The sequence below is a fragment of the Ictalurus punctatus genome, chromosome 20, assembly GCF_001660625.3.
Source record: "Ictalurus punctatus breed USDA103 chromosome 20, Coco_2.0, whole genome shotgun sequence".
In the NCBI taxonomy this organism is placed as follows: domain Eukaryota; kingdom Metazoa; phylum Chordata; class Actinopteri; order Siluriformes; family Ictaluridae; genus Ictalurus; species Ictalurus punctatus.
The window spans coordinates 24,509,280-24,525,226 of NC_030435.2; the positions used below are offsets into that span (position 1 = coordinate 24,509,280).

General features: G+C 40.3%; 1 protein-coding gene across 1 annotated transcript in view; it reads right to left on the bottom strand.

Annotated features, from left to right (window-relative positions):
• Window positions 1–12,348: 12,348 nt before the first annotated feature.
• LOC108280315 (netrin-G1) overlaps window positions 12,349–15,947 on the bottom strand; it is a 30,196-nt gene continuing 26,597 nt past the window's right edge. The window contains exon 7 of the mRNA XM_053673508.1: window positions 12,349–12,702. Coding sequence (XP_053529483.1) covers window positions 12,473–12,702 — 230 coding nt within the window. The 3' untranslated portion in view covers window positions 12,349–12,472. The remainder of the gene's footprint in view (window positions 12,703–15,947) is intronic.

A 15,947-nucleotide genomic window follows, 5' to 3' on the forward strand; every position in this document is an offset into this window, starting at 1 on the left:
CGGGATGTGGTGGGACAGAAGTCTGCTAAGTAGTGCGCACTACAGGAAGCGTACAGGCCAGATGCTCATTTACTGCATGGTTTGAAAGAGAAATATTCCTCTCACATGGTGGAGATTTCCCACAGGAATGTTTTTTTTCCCACACAGGAATGTTAATTGCGTTATATTTGCCTGGTAGCTCCATCTCCTCCTTTTTCATTTTCGTAAATCCAACACAATTAGCTTCAACAAACGGCACGTCTCGGTTAATTACAGTGCCGAATTTCCCCCTACAGCCAAAACCCAAAAAGCTTCTTCACCATTCATCGTATAATTCTGAAAAATTATTATCACTTCACTGTTTAAACACCAAACTGCCGTGAATCAAAGAACAAGAAAATACATGGCGATGTTTAGAATTGCAGCTGTGAGGAAGCACGGCTTTATAAATCCCTTTAAATATGCAGTGGACAGAAGTGAACAGAGCTGCATGTATTATAATGAAATATTCCAACCTCAGAACCCCTCATTAAACCCTCAGAACCCTCATTAAATCCTCAGAACCCTCATTAAACCCTCAGAACCCTCATTAAACCATCAGAACCCCTCATTAAACCCTCAGAACCCTAATTAAATCCTCAGAACCCCTCATTAAACCCTCAGAACCCTCATTAAACCATCAGAACTCCTCATTAAACCATCAGAACCCTCATTAAACCCTCAGAACCCTCATTAAACCATCAGAACCCCTCATTAAACCCTCAGAACCCTAATTAAATCCTCAGAACCCCTCATTAAACCCTCAGAACCCTAATTAAACCCTCAGAACCCTCATTAAACCCTCAGAACCCCTCATTAAACCCTCAGAAACCTCATGAAACCCTCAGGGCCCTCTGTAAACCGTCATTTAAACCCTCATTCAACCCCTAACTATACCCTCAGTAAACCCAATTGTATACCTGACCTTTAACCCTTAGAACCTCTTTAAACCCGCAGAACTTTCATTAAACCCTTAACAATCTGAATATACCATCAATAAAGCTTTGGAACCTCAGAACCTTCATGAAACCCTCAGTAATCCTCTCTTTCCTCAAGGGTTCTGAACACCCAGTTGCAGGGTTCTATACAGAACCTTTAACGCTCACCCCCCTTAAAAACCCCAACACAAAGACCCACATGAGAGTATTTTTTCTGACCGCAGCATGAGTAGCGTTATAATAAGGAGGGTTTATCTGATGATAAATACAGCTCTGCTCCTTTTGTCATGTTTAAACTCGTCCTTTATTAACGAGTAAAATGCTTTTCATGAAAAAGTGTCTCTGATCAGATTGCAGACCCGACCCTGAACCATATCCGGGATTTATTTATCCTAATAACATTTCATCACCGCGTCTCTCGGCTCGTTGTGTTAGTTAAGCCGTGTGATTGAGATTAATCTGATTACCCGGCGGAGTAAACAGTTGGGCGGCGCTGAGATGAAATAAAATCCAGCTGATGGATGGTAATGTTGCGGCTGTACGGTGTGTAATCGTAGCTCAGGGATCCATATTTCTGTATTTCTGTTGCTGCGCTGAAGATTAAACAGCCTGATTAGCAGTTCAGTGCCGTTGCACGGTAAATAAAACAAAGCAGGAAGCGTACATCATCTGAACTCCACGCCTGAGCTCGCCTCGTCACAGCCTGCTGCCTGGATGAATCTCTGAGCAGACATTTTCCCCTTTCCCCTTTTCCCCTTCATTCTCCTGGGCACATGTGCTACGGGGCAGAAATGGCTTATGAAAGTGCGCTAAGCGTTTATTCCCAGCTGAGGAGCGCTGAGGCGAAGAGGCCACACCGGAGCGGTTCCTAGAGGAAGATGAGATTTAGTGCAAATAAATAAAAAGATTTTAAAAGGAGAAGAATCACAAACACAGTCCAAGCTCGAGTTTGAAAACGCAGTGGTGCTCAGAGTCGAGAAATATAAATCAAGTGTTTAATTGAGCCTGAAAGTAAAAATGATTCACACGATGATGTAAATGAGTGAATTATGGGTTCCTCAGTGAACAGGACAGCGTTCATGTGCTGGAGGAACAGTCCAAACGTCTGGAGGTCATGTCTGCACTAGTTTGGATTCAGTAGGTTCAGATTCATCTAAATAGACAATATTAAGAGACGGAGTAGGGGGCGGGACTGTGGGGGAGTTAGGGCGTGGCCTAATGGAGTTTTTTATGTGAATTTTTTGAGCAGAACAGGTCAGAAAGTCAGAAGGTCACCTTCAGAAGTCTGCAGCTGTACATCATATTAACTTCATTCACAATTACAACCTCTCTCTCTCTGTCTCACTCTCTCTCTCTCTCGCTCTCTGTCTCACTCTCTCTCTCTCTCTCTCTCTCTCTCTCTCTCTCTCTCTCTATATATATATATATATATATATATATCTTTTTCTCTCTCTCTCTCTATATATATATATCTTTCTCTCTCTCTCTCTCTGTCTCACTCTCTCTCTCTCTCTATATATATATATATATCTTTTTCTCTCTCTCTATATATATATATATCTTTCTCTCTCTCTCTCTCTGTCTCACTCTCTCTCTCTCTCTATATATATATATATATCTTTTTCTCTCTGTCTCTCTCTCTCTCATTGTGTTTTTGACTTCCATCATCTTCTCTCATTCCTTCTTCATCCCTTTATGTCCCTATTGAGCTTTCTCTCTTGATCTGCCTTTTTTGATATCCTCTCTGGTCATTCTTTCTTTTCCTATCTCTGTCCTTTCTTTTTTGCCTGTTATTCTGTTCATTATTCACCCTCTCATTCTGTCTCTCTTGCAGCCTCTGTCCGTTTGTCTGTGTCTCGCTGTGTCACTCTCTATTTTATTCTCTCTTTTCTATCTCTGCCTTTTTATGTCTCACTCTCTGTCTCACTTTTACTTTATTTTCTGCACTTTTTGTTCTCTCTCTCTCTCTCTCTCTCCATGTATCTCTATATTTCTGTCTCTCTCTCTATTAGCTTCTCTCTCTCTCTCTCTCTCTCTCTCTCTCTCTCTCTCTCTCCATGTATCTCTATATTTCTGTCTCTCTCTCTCTCTCTCTCTCTCTCTCTGTCTCCATGTATCTCTATATTTCTGTCTCTCTCTCTATTAGCCTCTCTCTCTCTCTCTCTCTCTCTCTCTCTCTCTCTCTCTCTCTCTCTCCATGTATCTCTATATTTCTGTCTTTCTCTCTATTAGCTTCTCTCTCTCTCTCTCTCTCTCCATGTATCTCTATATTTCTCTCTCTCTCTCTCTCTCTCTCTCTCTCTCTCTCTCTCTCTCTCTCTCTCTCCATGTATCTCTATATTTCTGTCTCTCTCTTTTAGCTTCTCTCTCTCTCTCTCTCTCTCTCTCTCTCTCTCTCTCTCCATGTATCTCTATATTTCTCTCTCTCTCTCTCTCTCTCTCTCTCTCTCTCTCTCTCTCTCTCTCTCTCTCTCTCCATGTATCTCTATATTTCTGTCTCTCTCTTTTAGCTTCTCTCTCTCTCTGTCTCTATCTCACTCTCTTTCTTTCTAAATTCTCAGAAGGTGAAAATGCTATTAAGGTTTGTAATGATTTCCATTTCGTTTTGAGGCACAGGTTCACACAGAGCTCATAATCGTCCTGTCAGACAGACACACGTCTCCATCATCATGTCTCAGGACACATAAACCGCTTCCTAAATCAGAATCCCGCTCAGCGACTCACCCTGATGTAGTGTTCACTACTGCTGTACTGTAACATGAAGCTCCGCCCCTCTGAGGTCATCACTGCCAAAGCAGCTGTGCTACTGGCGGAAGATGTATTGCTAGTGAAACAGATGTTTTGCTAGTGACATTATATTACAATATACAATCACGGTCTTGCGTTGTGATTGGACAGTGTGAGGTCATTTATCGCCATAGCGATAACGAATCAAAATATCACCTGTCTCTATGATGTCACATAGACATGGGTTTATTGGGGGTCATTTATCACACTTAACGGTCATGAAGGCCTTGTAGTTATCTGTGTGTGTGTGTGTGTGTGTGTGTGTGTGTGTGTGTGTGTGCAGGAGTGTTACATGCACATATGCACACGCACACGCGCACACACACACTGAGCAGTGGGAGATTTCTTTATCTGAGATTGATTTCAGCGTCTGCAGAGCCACGGGAATGTTAGAGGTGTAATTTGTTGTCTGTGATGTGATGAACCCTGCAGACACACACACACAAACACACACACAAACACACACACACAAACACAGACACACACAAATACACATACATACACACTCACACATACTCACACACGCTCACACACGCTCACTCACACACACACAGTCACTCTCTCTCTCTCTCTCTCTCACACACACACACACACCTCATTACAGACACTCAGCATGGCCGCTCAGTCCCGCGTGTCTGCCGTGAACCTGCTCCATTTCCATATCAGCGCTCTTTCTCTCTTTTCAATTTCCCCATCGTCATTTCCCAATTTTCCCGCTTTAGCTTCCCCGCTAACATTCTAAAGACCTTATTACCTCACAATGTCTGTTAATAACCACTCACACTGCGAACGGTCAGAAACGAAGCTCTGAAAGCAAACGTTGGTCCCTGTGCGGGAAAACAAGCACGGCCTCTCTATTGAGTTTGATGAAACATTTATATAAAAAAAATCAAAAGAGAGAAATATTGACGCTCAGGTGAGAAGATGCAGAGAGATGTTTTTATTTTTTACTGTTTTTCTTTTTTTTCTCAGTTAATTTGTGCAAAACCCAGAACGTTTCTTATTCCTTAGCTATGCTACTTTTAAAATAAAAACCTCAACGTTATTGTTTATTTAATTAAAGATGTTTGTTGGTCAGCATTGTTAGCATGTTTAGGTTTTGCAGTCTAGTTAGTGCAGTTACGTTAGCTTCTAAAGCATTAGCAGCGCTAGTAACGAGTGTTTTGCTAGCAGTATAGCTACACGCAGTGTAGCCGTGTTACTGTACAAAGATATTTAGAACCCGTATTGTTCCTGTTTGTCCAATCTGCTCATTAATATGCAAGAATAAAAAGTGTGTGTGTGTGTGTGTGTGTGTGTGTGTGTGTGTGTGTGTGTGCGAGTGACAGATCTGGCTGTTGTAGCATGTTTCCTGTGTCACATTAGCAGCTGCTGCTACTTCATAATAAATTCCTCCACCATCTGATCACACACACACACACATACACACACACACACACACACACACACACACACACACACACACACACTAATGTCAACTTCACAATATGTTTCCTGTCCTCCTTTAATAACCTCAGGGGAAAAATAAGGACAAGCGAAGAAAACACACACACACACACACACACACACACACACGCTGCTGTGTCATCAGATTTCTGAAGGCCATCAGATGATAAATATTGAAAAAAAATTTGTATGTTTTGTGCAGAATGTAATCTGTATATATTTTTGCATATTTAGTTTACATTCTTTCTTCTGTGTGTGTGTGTGTGTGTGTGTGTGTGTGTGTGTGTGTGTGTGTGTGAGATTGAGGCCACCATGTGAGAGGAACTGAAGCAGAAAGACAGATTTATTCAACACACACACACACACACACACACACACACACACACACACACACACACACACACACACTCCTATGTGACTGACCTGTTTTCATCACTAAGTGTTTTTTTTCCTCTTAAAAATAAGGCAGAAAAATGGTCACTTCTCTGAGATGTGAAGGGGTGGGGTCATCCTCGGTGGGGCGTGGTCATCATCAGAGGGGTGGGGTTATAAAAGAGGTGCTGTACAAATTCAATTAAATGAAATGTAATGGACAACCAGAGAAGAAGATTTGGTGAAGAGGAGGGAAAGACGAAGGGCTTAACTAAGAGAAAGCGTTAAAAAGGAACAGGAAGCTATGACCGTATATGGAAAGTGAGAAAAAGGAACAGGTGAAAGTAATCAACACAAGCAGAGGAGGAAGCTGTGACCATATAAGGACAGACATGACTTGTTTAAGGGGTGAACTGAGACAGATTCAGATTGGATGTTATTTATTTATTTATTTATTTATTACATTATTTATCTAATAAATAAAAATGTTATTTAAATGTTTATTTATTTTATTCAGTTTAAAATTGCAGGGATTTAAAAACGTCAACGTGTAAAAATTCGACACGGAGCCGGAGAATTGTGAGGAGAGAGTCGGACTGTTCCATGAATAATGAGACACATACACCTGTCTCTCGCTCACCTGTCTCTCTCTCTCTCTCTCTCTCTCTCATCCATCTCACTCTCTCTCACCTGTCTCTCTCTCTCACCTGTCTCTCTCTCACTCGTCTTTCTCACCCGTCTCTCTCTCTCTCTGTCTTGTTAAATATTTATCCCGTGTCTCGTCCTCTGAGCTCAGCGTGAGGAGAAAACTCCTGAGCTTGTGGTTATTTTCTCTTTTTCCTCCTGTTCACCTTGTGCTGTTATTGATGACTTCATTCTTCTGACTCGGCGAAACTCCACCGGCTCGTGACTGATTTCTCCGCACAGGGACGAGAGCGATTTAACACCTAATTTACCAAAATATTTACCTCGAGTTACACATATACACATCCTTTAGAAATCATTTCTGCTGCTCACGAAACCTCCGACAAAACAGAACATCGATAACGCATCGTAATATCACGGTGAATCATTACTGACTGATTTATTTACATATGAAACTATTCCCTGAGACAGATTTAGAGTAGGATTTAAACAGTGCTGGCGTTCTCTCCGTTTTAGTGCCCAAGCGAGCCTTTATATTAAAGACCATTTATTTTCCGTCTCGTTACAGAAGCATTAACGCCGCAGCGGCCTTAATGAGGCTCGTCCCCTCGCCCCGGCTGCTGTTGATTTCTGCCCATAAATATTCAATTCAAAGCGATTTCTCTGTTTAGTAATTATTTATATTTACATCACAACACGACTTTCACCGAGAAATCATTACGTTTCATTTTCTTTCGATTGAAACGCAGGTCACGTGACGTCCTCCTCCTCGTCCTTCTCTCTATAGCGAGTTCATTTCAGGGTTAAAGGTGTTTTGTGGCGTGATTAAAAACGAGCGAACATCCGATCAAACGGAATTCATTTCCCCTCCTGATCTGTTCCTCATTAACGCAGACGTCCTCGCTTTAACTCCGTTATCACACGCGTTCACACACTGCTGAGATAAACGCGCATTTCTACGTACAGATCGGAGACGTGATGTTGATCTCTGACGTGATGTGTCTCACTTTAAACACGTTTCTGTCTTTCCATTAAGAGGCAATAAATGGTTCCTGTCCTGTAAGAACGCGTCCTCTGTAAACTCTACAGATTTAATTGTAGCTGTTAGCGAATAACCGCTATAACCGGAAATCTTAGCCTCCGCACGTCACTCCAAAACGTGCTTTTTTAGGGCCGCTAGGCTGCTTTCATGCTTTCTCGTTCTTCCTCAAAAACCAGTGCACGTTTTTCGTCTCGCGTGTAGATCCTCTGAGAAACGCACACAAAATCCGTCTGATTAAAAAAAAAAAACTCCAGCAACCTTTACAGGAAAACACAGCCGACCAATCAGATCGCAGCTCAGGGACCGGAGCGAGAAAAACCAACATGGAGGACAGGTAGAAATAATGATCCTGTAATATTGTGAAATCTATCTAATATTTGTTGTTATGGTTACAGTGCGTGTGTCACGTGAGTCGATTTTTTCAACAAGTGTTGCTCTGAGTATCTCCTTCACTGCAGAAAACAATCAATAAGTCTGTAATATTTATCTTACTAATTAAAAATGAACAACTTTGATAAAAAGCAATATTTAATCATTATTGTGCAATTTTTAAAATAAATTTTATGTAAATTACTCTCACTGAGGTGAGAAACAGGAAGTGAGGTGATTTTGAATAGGACAAGTAGAAAATTATTATAAGACTATAATACACATCATTAATATCATTTTGTTTTTATTTATGAATAAATATCTTTAAAGTTCTGAATGCAGTTTTGCGCTTCCTCCGCTCCCAAAACTCCTCAACGTAAACGGTTTCATTAATATCATTACTCATTTGTACAGATTATATATATATATATATAATAAAGGACATAGATTATATATATATATATATAATAAAGGACATATTGTTTTAGATTAAAACAATCACATTTTTTCATTGTGTAGCCCATTACATTACATTTATTATGTAACTTTCACTGCTTTTCTTCTTCTTCAACTTATCATTATTATTATTACTATTAGTAGTAGTAGTAGTAGGAGGAGGAGGAGGAGGAGTGTAAATAGCATAGCACCTTTAGCTAGCAGGCTATTTGCTAACCACACACACTAGTTTAGATAAGCTTCAGTTCAGTCACTCATTAAAATAACTCCACACGGTCATTTAATATTTTAATATTTTACTACATTCAGCTTTCAGAACAACAAAAATATGATTTAAGTGCAGCGAGCGTGTAAATAATAATAAAGCAAAACATCACGATTTATCCACTTACAATTATAACACAGCTTCATAAAGTAGATCATTTCAGTTTCCTTTGTTCATAAAAATTCCTTTATACATCAATTAAACACACACACACACACACACACACACACACACACACACAGACGACTCCTTCATATGACAGATCACACAGGAAGTGACACAAATCTACAGAGTAAATGGGATGAAGGTGGTTCTAGGTTTGACAGTAACAGTGATAATGGTCTTAACGACGGAGTCAGTGACAAATAGTGGGCGTGGTAATGGGCGGGGCCAGCAGTCGGGTGTGTGCTTAGTCATTTCCCCTACGCCCTACCACTAAGTAAATCCACAACTCATGGCCCAGTGGACTGCTTGTAGTAAATGAAACAGTGATATAGTGCTGGCTTGTCATAATAGGCGGAGCCACCAGTGTGAAATGGGCGTGGCAACAAGTTAAGGAAGTGGGTGTGGTCTGATTTTACAGAGCTCAGTTAGCCAAAAGAAGACAATATTTGTTTGAACAGTAAATTGATTTACAGCATTGTTACTCTTAATTATATGAATGAAAAGCTGACACACCCCCACCAAATGGGCCGTACCACCGGTCATGATAACAGGGGGTTTCCGATCAGGTCTCACGCTCTAATTTGGACGAGGTGTGCTTGTATTTTTATAGTATCACACACACAATATAAAATGAATATTTGCTGATGATTTGTTAACACTTTTTTTTTTTACTTAAAAAATGTACAACATTGCATCCAAAATTTGCTTAAAAATCATGCTCTGTTTTTGGTTTCTTCTGCTCAGGATTTCATCCTGCAATGTTCACACAATCTTCTTCTTCTTCTTCTTCTTCTTCTTCTTCTTCTCCTTATTATTATTATTATTATCATTATTATTATTATTATTATTGTTGTTGTTGTTGTTTTTGTTGTTGTTGTTTCATGGACAAATTATTGCCAGTGTCTGGATGTTCTGTTCCAGAGACGGTGTTTGAGCTCCAGGGATAAAGTCTGTCCTGGAACGATGTGCGTTTCCAAAGTTCTGTTCAACAGACAACAAAATCACGGCTGTTTTTATAAACATGGAGGACCATCGAGATAAAACTGTATACATCTGTATACAAGCACACACTACAGGTGAGAAGTCTGGAAGCAAACACCACATGTCTAACAGCTGCATCTAGAATGTTTCCCAGGTGTGCAGTGATGTCATTTCCTGTTACTGGTAATGCAGGGAAAACCTCTTCGGTTCGAACTAGCTAGAGTGAATTGAATAAAGCCTGTTATTAAATAAACTAGCTACCAGGGTCGGATTGTTTTTGTATAAATGATATAAATATATAATATATCACAGATTTTGCTGAGTTGCTTCGTACTCACATGCGCAGGCTGATAAACACCAATTAGCTGTAAATTTATTTAGCCACACCCACAAAACTCCATAAAAGGCAAAGCTCAGAGAGAGCTGGGAAAAACCGGTAACTAAAAGGTGAAAGATCGCCTGCGAAACTCTTCTACTGAGCTGGTATTGCATTAGGCACTGTGACCTAATGATGATGTCAGAGGGGGCATGGTTAAAGCTAAATCAAACTGAATGAGAGTTAATTTAAGTTATGTGTTTATTGTCCATCAATATTTTAAAATTTCTATGCTTATATTTTACAAAGTGCTGCTTCCAGACCTCCAGCCTGCAGTGTGTGTATATTGCGTGTATGTTGTGTGAATGTTGCGTGTATAATGCGTGTATATTGTGTGGGTTTTGTGTGTATGTTGCATGTATATTGTGTGTATATTGTGTGTATGTTGCGTGTATATTGTGTGTATGTTGTGTGTATATTGTGTTTATGTTGCATGTATGTTGTGTGTATATTGTGTGTGTATATTGTGTGTGTATGTTGTGTGTATATTGTGTGTGTATATTGTGTGTGTATGTTGCGTGTATGTTGTGTGTATATTGTGTTTATGTTGCATGTATGTTGTGTGTATATTGTGTGTGTATGTTGTGTGTATATTGTGTGTGTATGTTGCGTGTATGTTGCGTGTATGTTGCGTGTATGTTGTGTGTATATTGTGTGTGTATGTTGTGTTTATGTTGAGTGTATGTTGTGTGTATGTTGTGTGTATATTGTGTGTGTATGTTGCGTGTATGTTGCGTGTATGTTGTGTGTATATTGTGTGTGTATGTTGTGTGTATATTGTGTGTGTATGTTGCGTGTATGTTGAGTGTATGTTGTGTGTATGTTGCGTGTATATTGTGTGTGTATGTTGCGTGTATGTTGCGTGTATATTGTGTGTGTATGTTGTGTGTATATTGTGTGTGTATGTTGAGTGTATGTTGTGTGTATATTGTGTGTGTATGTTGTGTGTATATTGTGTGTGTATGTTGTGTGTATATTGTGTGTGTATGTTGCATGTATGTTGTGTGTATGTTGTGTGTATGTTGTGTGTGTATGTTGTGTGTATGTTGTGTGTGTATGTTGCGTGTATGTTGTGTGTATATTGTGTGTGTATGTTGTGTGTGTATGTTGTGTGTATGTTGTGTGTATGTTGTGTGTATATTGTGTGTGTATGTTGTGTGTATATTGTGTGTGTATGTTGAGTGTATGTTGTGTGTATATTGTGTGTGTATGTTGTGTGTATGTTGCGTGTATATTGTGTGTGTATGTTGTGTGTATATTGTGTGTGTATGTTGTGTGTATATTGTGTGTGTATGTTGCGTGTATGTTGCGTGTATGTTGTGTGTATGTTGTGTGTGTATGTTGTGTGTATGTTGTGTGTATATTGTGTGTGTATGTTGTGTGTGTATGTTGTGTGTATGTTGTGTGTATATTGTGTGTGTATGTTGTGTGTGTATGTTGCGTGTATGTTGTGTGTATATTGTGTGTGTATGTTGTGTGTATATTGTGTGTGTATGTTGTGTGTGTATGTTGTGTGTATGTTGTGTGTATATTGTGTGTGTATGTTGTGTGTGTATGTTGAGTGTATGTTGTGTGTATGTTGTGTGTATATTGTGTGTGTATGTTGTGTGTATATTGTGTGTGTATGTTGTGTGTGTATGTTGTGTGTATGTTGTGTGTATATTGTGTGTGTATGTTGTGTGTGTATGTTGCGTGTATGTTGTGTGTATATTGTGTGTGTATGTTGTGTGTATATTGTGTGTGTATGTTGTGTGTGTATGTTGTGTGTATGTTGTGTGTATATTGTGTGTGTATGTTGTGTGTGTATGTTGAGTGTATGTTGTGTGTATGTTGTGTGTATATTGTGTGTGTATGTTGTGTGTATATTGTGTGTGTATGTTGTGTGTGTATGTTGTGTGTATGTTGTGTGTATATTGTGTGTGTATGTTGTGTGTGTATGTTGAGTGTATGTTGTGTGTATGTTGTGTGTATATTGTGTGTGTATGTTGTGTGTATATTGTGTGTGTATGTTGCGTGTATGTTGAGTGTATGTTGTGTGTATATTGTGTGTGTATGTTGCGTGTATGTTGAGTGTATGTTGTGTGTATGTTGTGTGTGTATGTTGTGTGTATATTGTGTGTGTATGTTGCGTGTATGTTGTGTGTATGTTGTGTGTATATTGTGTGTGTATGTTGTGTGTGTATGTTGAGTGTATGTTGTGTGTATGTTGTGTGTATATTGTGTGTGTATGTTGTGTGTATATTGTGTGTGTATGTTGTGTGTGTATGTTGTGTGTATGTTGTGTGTATATTGTGTGTGTATGTTGTGTGTGTATGTTGAGTGTATGTTGTGTGTATGTTGTGTGTATATTGTGTGTGTATGTTGTGTGTATATTGTGTGTGTATGTTGCGTGTATGTTGAGTGTATGTTGTGTGTATATTGTGTGTGTATGTTGCGTGTATGTTGAGTGTATGTTGTGTGTATGTTGTGTGTGTATGTTGTGTGTATGTTGTGTGTGTATGTTGCGTGTATGTTGTGTGTATTTTGTCCTCCATCATGTCTGAGCTCTGGCCGAGTCTCTGTGGTTCGTGTTCATGGTGTCGAGTCGCGTGTCCTCAGCGTTCGTCCTGCGCTCAGACGCAGAGGAGAGACGAGAGCGAGAGAGCGATGGAATAAAAGAGAGGCAGAGACGAGAGACGGAGACGGTCACGTCCCGATCGGAGCTCTTCACAGGACTGGCCTCCGCGGCATCGCTCCGTTTCACACAAAACTCCAGAAAATCCCGGAGGACAGTGACAACGCTGGTGCAGAACACACACTCCACCGTTCTGACAGCGCAGCAGCACGTCGTCACACACTCGAGCTGAGAACAGAAATGAGAACACACACTCGTGGGAGCGGTTATGATGAAGGCGTGTAAGATCAGATCGGAGGAAAACATCACGACTGAGAGCTGGGATATAAATGTTCATTATCTGTTTGTTTGTTCATCTGAGATTAAGCAGTACTTCAGGCTGGGGCGTTGGTAACGCACGGCTGGATTGTGTACCACATGAATATGTAAAACAGTGGGCGGAGTCCATGCAAATTAGATCAATTTATCACCTTCAGCCTGAAAGTCACTTCAGGAACAGGTGGTGCGTTCAAGTCACGCCGGAAAGATCGAATTTACGAGTCGAACACGACATGAATGCGAGCAGAAAGTCGTAATTACGAGTGGGAACCTCGAGTTTCCGTGTTGGGGGCGTGTCAGTAAATAAAACATGGTGGAATCAACGGATGCAACGTGTGTAGTTGACGGTAACTTTGCTGAAATTGAATGTTTACGGAAATACAAGCAAAGTGCTTAACACGTATTTGTCAGGATTTTTTATTTACAATAAAACAAGCCAATTTCATGTAGAAAATACGATAGCATTGTACAATTACCATATAATATTTAACAATAAAGTTTACAGAGGCTTCATAAATCGATTAAAACATTTTTTTTCAAAAAGCAAAACACACCTGAGGTGCATTCTTTGTTCTTCATTTTCTAGAAGCAGAACTACACAACACTTCCTGTATTTTTTGTAGGTAATTAAGAGAAGGTACACGGCCATGTCGCTCCGAGCAGCGTGACCCTGACGACCCTGACGACCCTGATGACCCGGACGACCCGGACGACCCTGACGACTCTGACGACCCGGACGACCCGGACGACCCTGACGACCCTGACGACCCGGACGACCCTGACGACCCGGACGACCCGGACGACCCGGACGACCCTGACGACCCGGACGACCCTGACGACCCTGACGACCCTGACGACCCGGACGACCCGGACGACCCTGATGACCCTGACGACCCTGACGACCCGGACGACCCCCCCAGGAGGACTTGTATGCTCCAGAAGACTGTAAATGAATACCACTGAAGGGCAGGTGATACATTTGTGGAATTTTATCTCTGGCAAAATTTTAACTAATTAATAAATAATAATGTGAAAGTGTTATCTAAACTGTACTTCAGCTTATAACGCAAAATTTGTTCCTCCAATCATTGGAGATTATTCTTCACGCCGGAGGTAGACCTGATGTCAGGACGCCATTACAAGCAAATGAAAGATGGTGTCTTCACCGATCAGGAATGCTTTGTCTCCCACACTGACGTAGCTGTCACAGTTTCCCATCAGCCACTGCACATCACCGGATCACGGCACGTGAACGTCTGCACCTCTGTCACGTTTTCGTTAAGTGTTTAAGTCACGTCTTGCAGCTCTATTATAACCGCCTGGCGTTTGTCTTACGTTGCCGTTACGTGGTTGTGTTGTTGTGTTGTGTTCATGGGGGTTTTCTGCCTTGAGATCCTCCACCACGTTGTTGTGTGTCTCAGCCTCACGTTATCTGTATCGCTCTTTTTATTATTTTTTTTCATTAAAACTCGAATCTGCACTTGCGTCCGCCTTCACCCCGGTTACGTGACAGTAGCTGTATTATGGAATATTATTATATCCGATATCTCGCCTTCTCGCAAAGTCTCTCCTGTTGAATGACAGAGAAAAATGTAATATCTTATAAAAAATAGATCTTTTTTTAAACCTGTCAGCGTCCGACCCTCTTCCAAAGACAATAAATTAGTTATATAAAAGATTTCTCCTCACAGACAGCGAGCAGAGAAGAGAGGAAAGAACTCAAAAGTATGTTAAAAGACTTCAGCGTGTAGAATAATGAATCGGTGGCTCTGTGGATTATTGGGGACGTTGTGTGAGATTTAGTTTTGATGGAAGGGAAGTAGATGTTCTTCAGGTCCGCGTCGTGTCCCTGTAATAAAGCTCGGTGTCTGTTTTATTGATTTTTCATTCTGTTATAAATGTTTCAAATCAATCGAGACCTGAGTTACTGTTCATCGTTACTGTGTAATTACAGAACGAATCGTTTCACAGACTTTTCACCACTGAGTCCGGTTACGAGTGAAGATCCTGATGTTCAGGTGTTTGGTGTGGAAGTGTGGTTTGGTTCGTCTGTACTTCCTCTACAGACGCATGGAGATTTCGGGGGTTTGTGTTTCTCCTCCGCAGGTCTTCAGCAGGATTTAAAACCTTTTAATCTGCAGATTTGTGAAGTTTATTCAGTCGATGGGGTTCGAACGGCTTCCGGAAAACCCAGAGGAGCTTCTGAGTTCTGAATCTGTAGCCCAGATTAACGGATTTATTTATGAATAAAGGGAAGAGGCGATATGGAGAAAGTCTAAACGCCGCCAATGAAGAGTTGTTCACGTTTCATCATTTATCCAGAGATATAAAAAAACACAAAAGCAACAGAAAACCTGCAGCAGTGCTGCGTTCGCGTGCTGGTGGCCGATCGTTAAAAGGAGTTTATTTCACTGCAAAAGATTAAAAAAACAAACATGTAAGGTAATATTATTGCGTTTATATCAGCGCCAGTGACGTGTGTTTAAACGTTAGCGGGACGTTCACGCAGGAAAGTTCCTGGTACTCAGCGTCGGGTTCAGCGGATACCGAAGCAGAATTCCCGAGCGGTTCTTTCGGATTATTTAAATCACCTGCCAGATTTTATTTATTTATTTTAAACAATTTTAACGAAACACAAAAATGACACAGGAGGACATAAAAATACGGTTTGTCTGAAAATCAAGAAAAAAAACCTTTCCATTGGTTTAAAGTTGAAGTTTATAGGATAATGAGAAAAGCAGGTTTTGTGTCCATTTGAACATCAATGTTTGTTTATTTATGTAATTATTAGAATAATACTTAAATATCTATGGAAGTTATAATAATTATAATAATAAACGATACCTATGAAGCAGGGGTTTTTATTTCCTCCTTTAAATTGTATCAGAGCAGATGTTTTTACATTTGAACCTGAACTGAAGCGAGTGCGTAATCATCAGTTCACTGATGAAAAGATTTGATCTGTTTTCCTAAACAAAGAGGTGTTTGTTTTTGTTTTTTTTCAGGTGACGGACGCTTCTCACACTCGAGCAGATCTGTTTAACAATTCCTTTTTTAAAGCTGATCTGATGGACATTTTTTCATTTATCTCTCGTGCCGTGTTTTTATCTGTCGATTTCTCTTCAGCTCTTTTCTCCTCTCTTTTTCTCATTTCT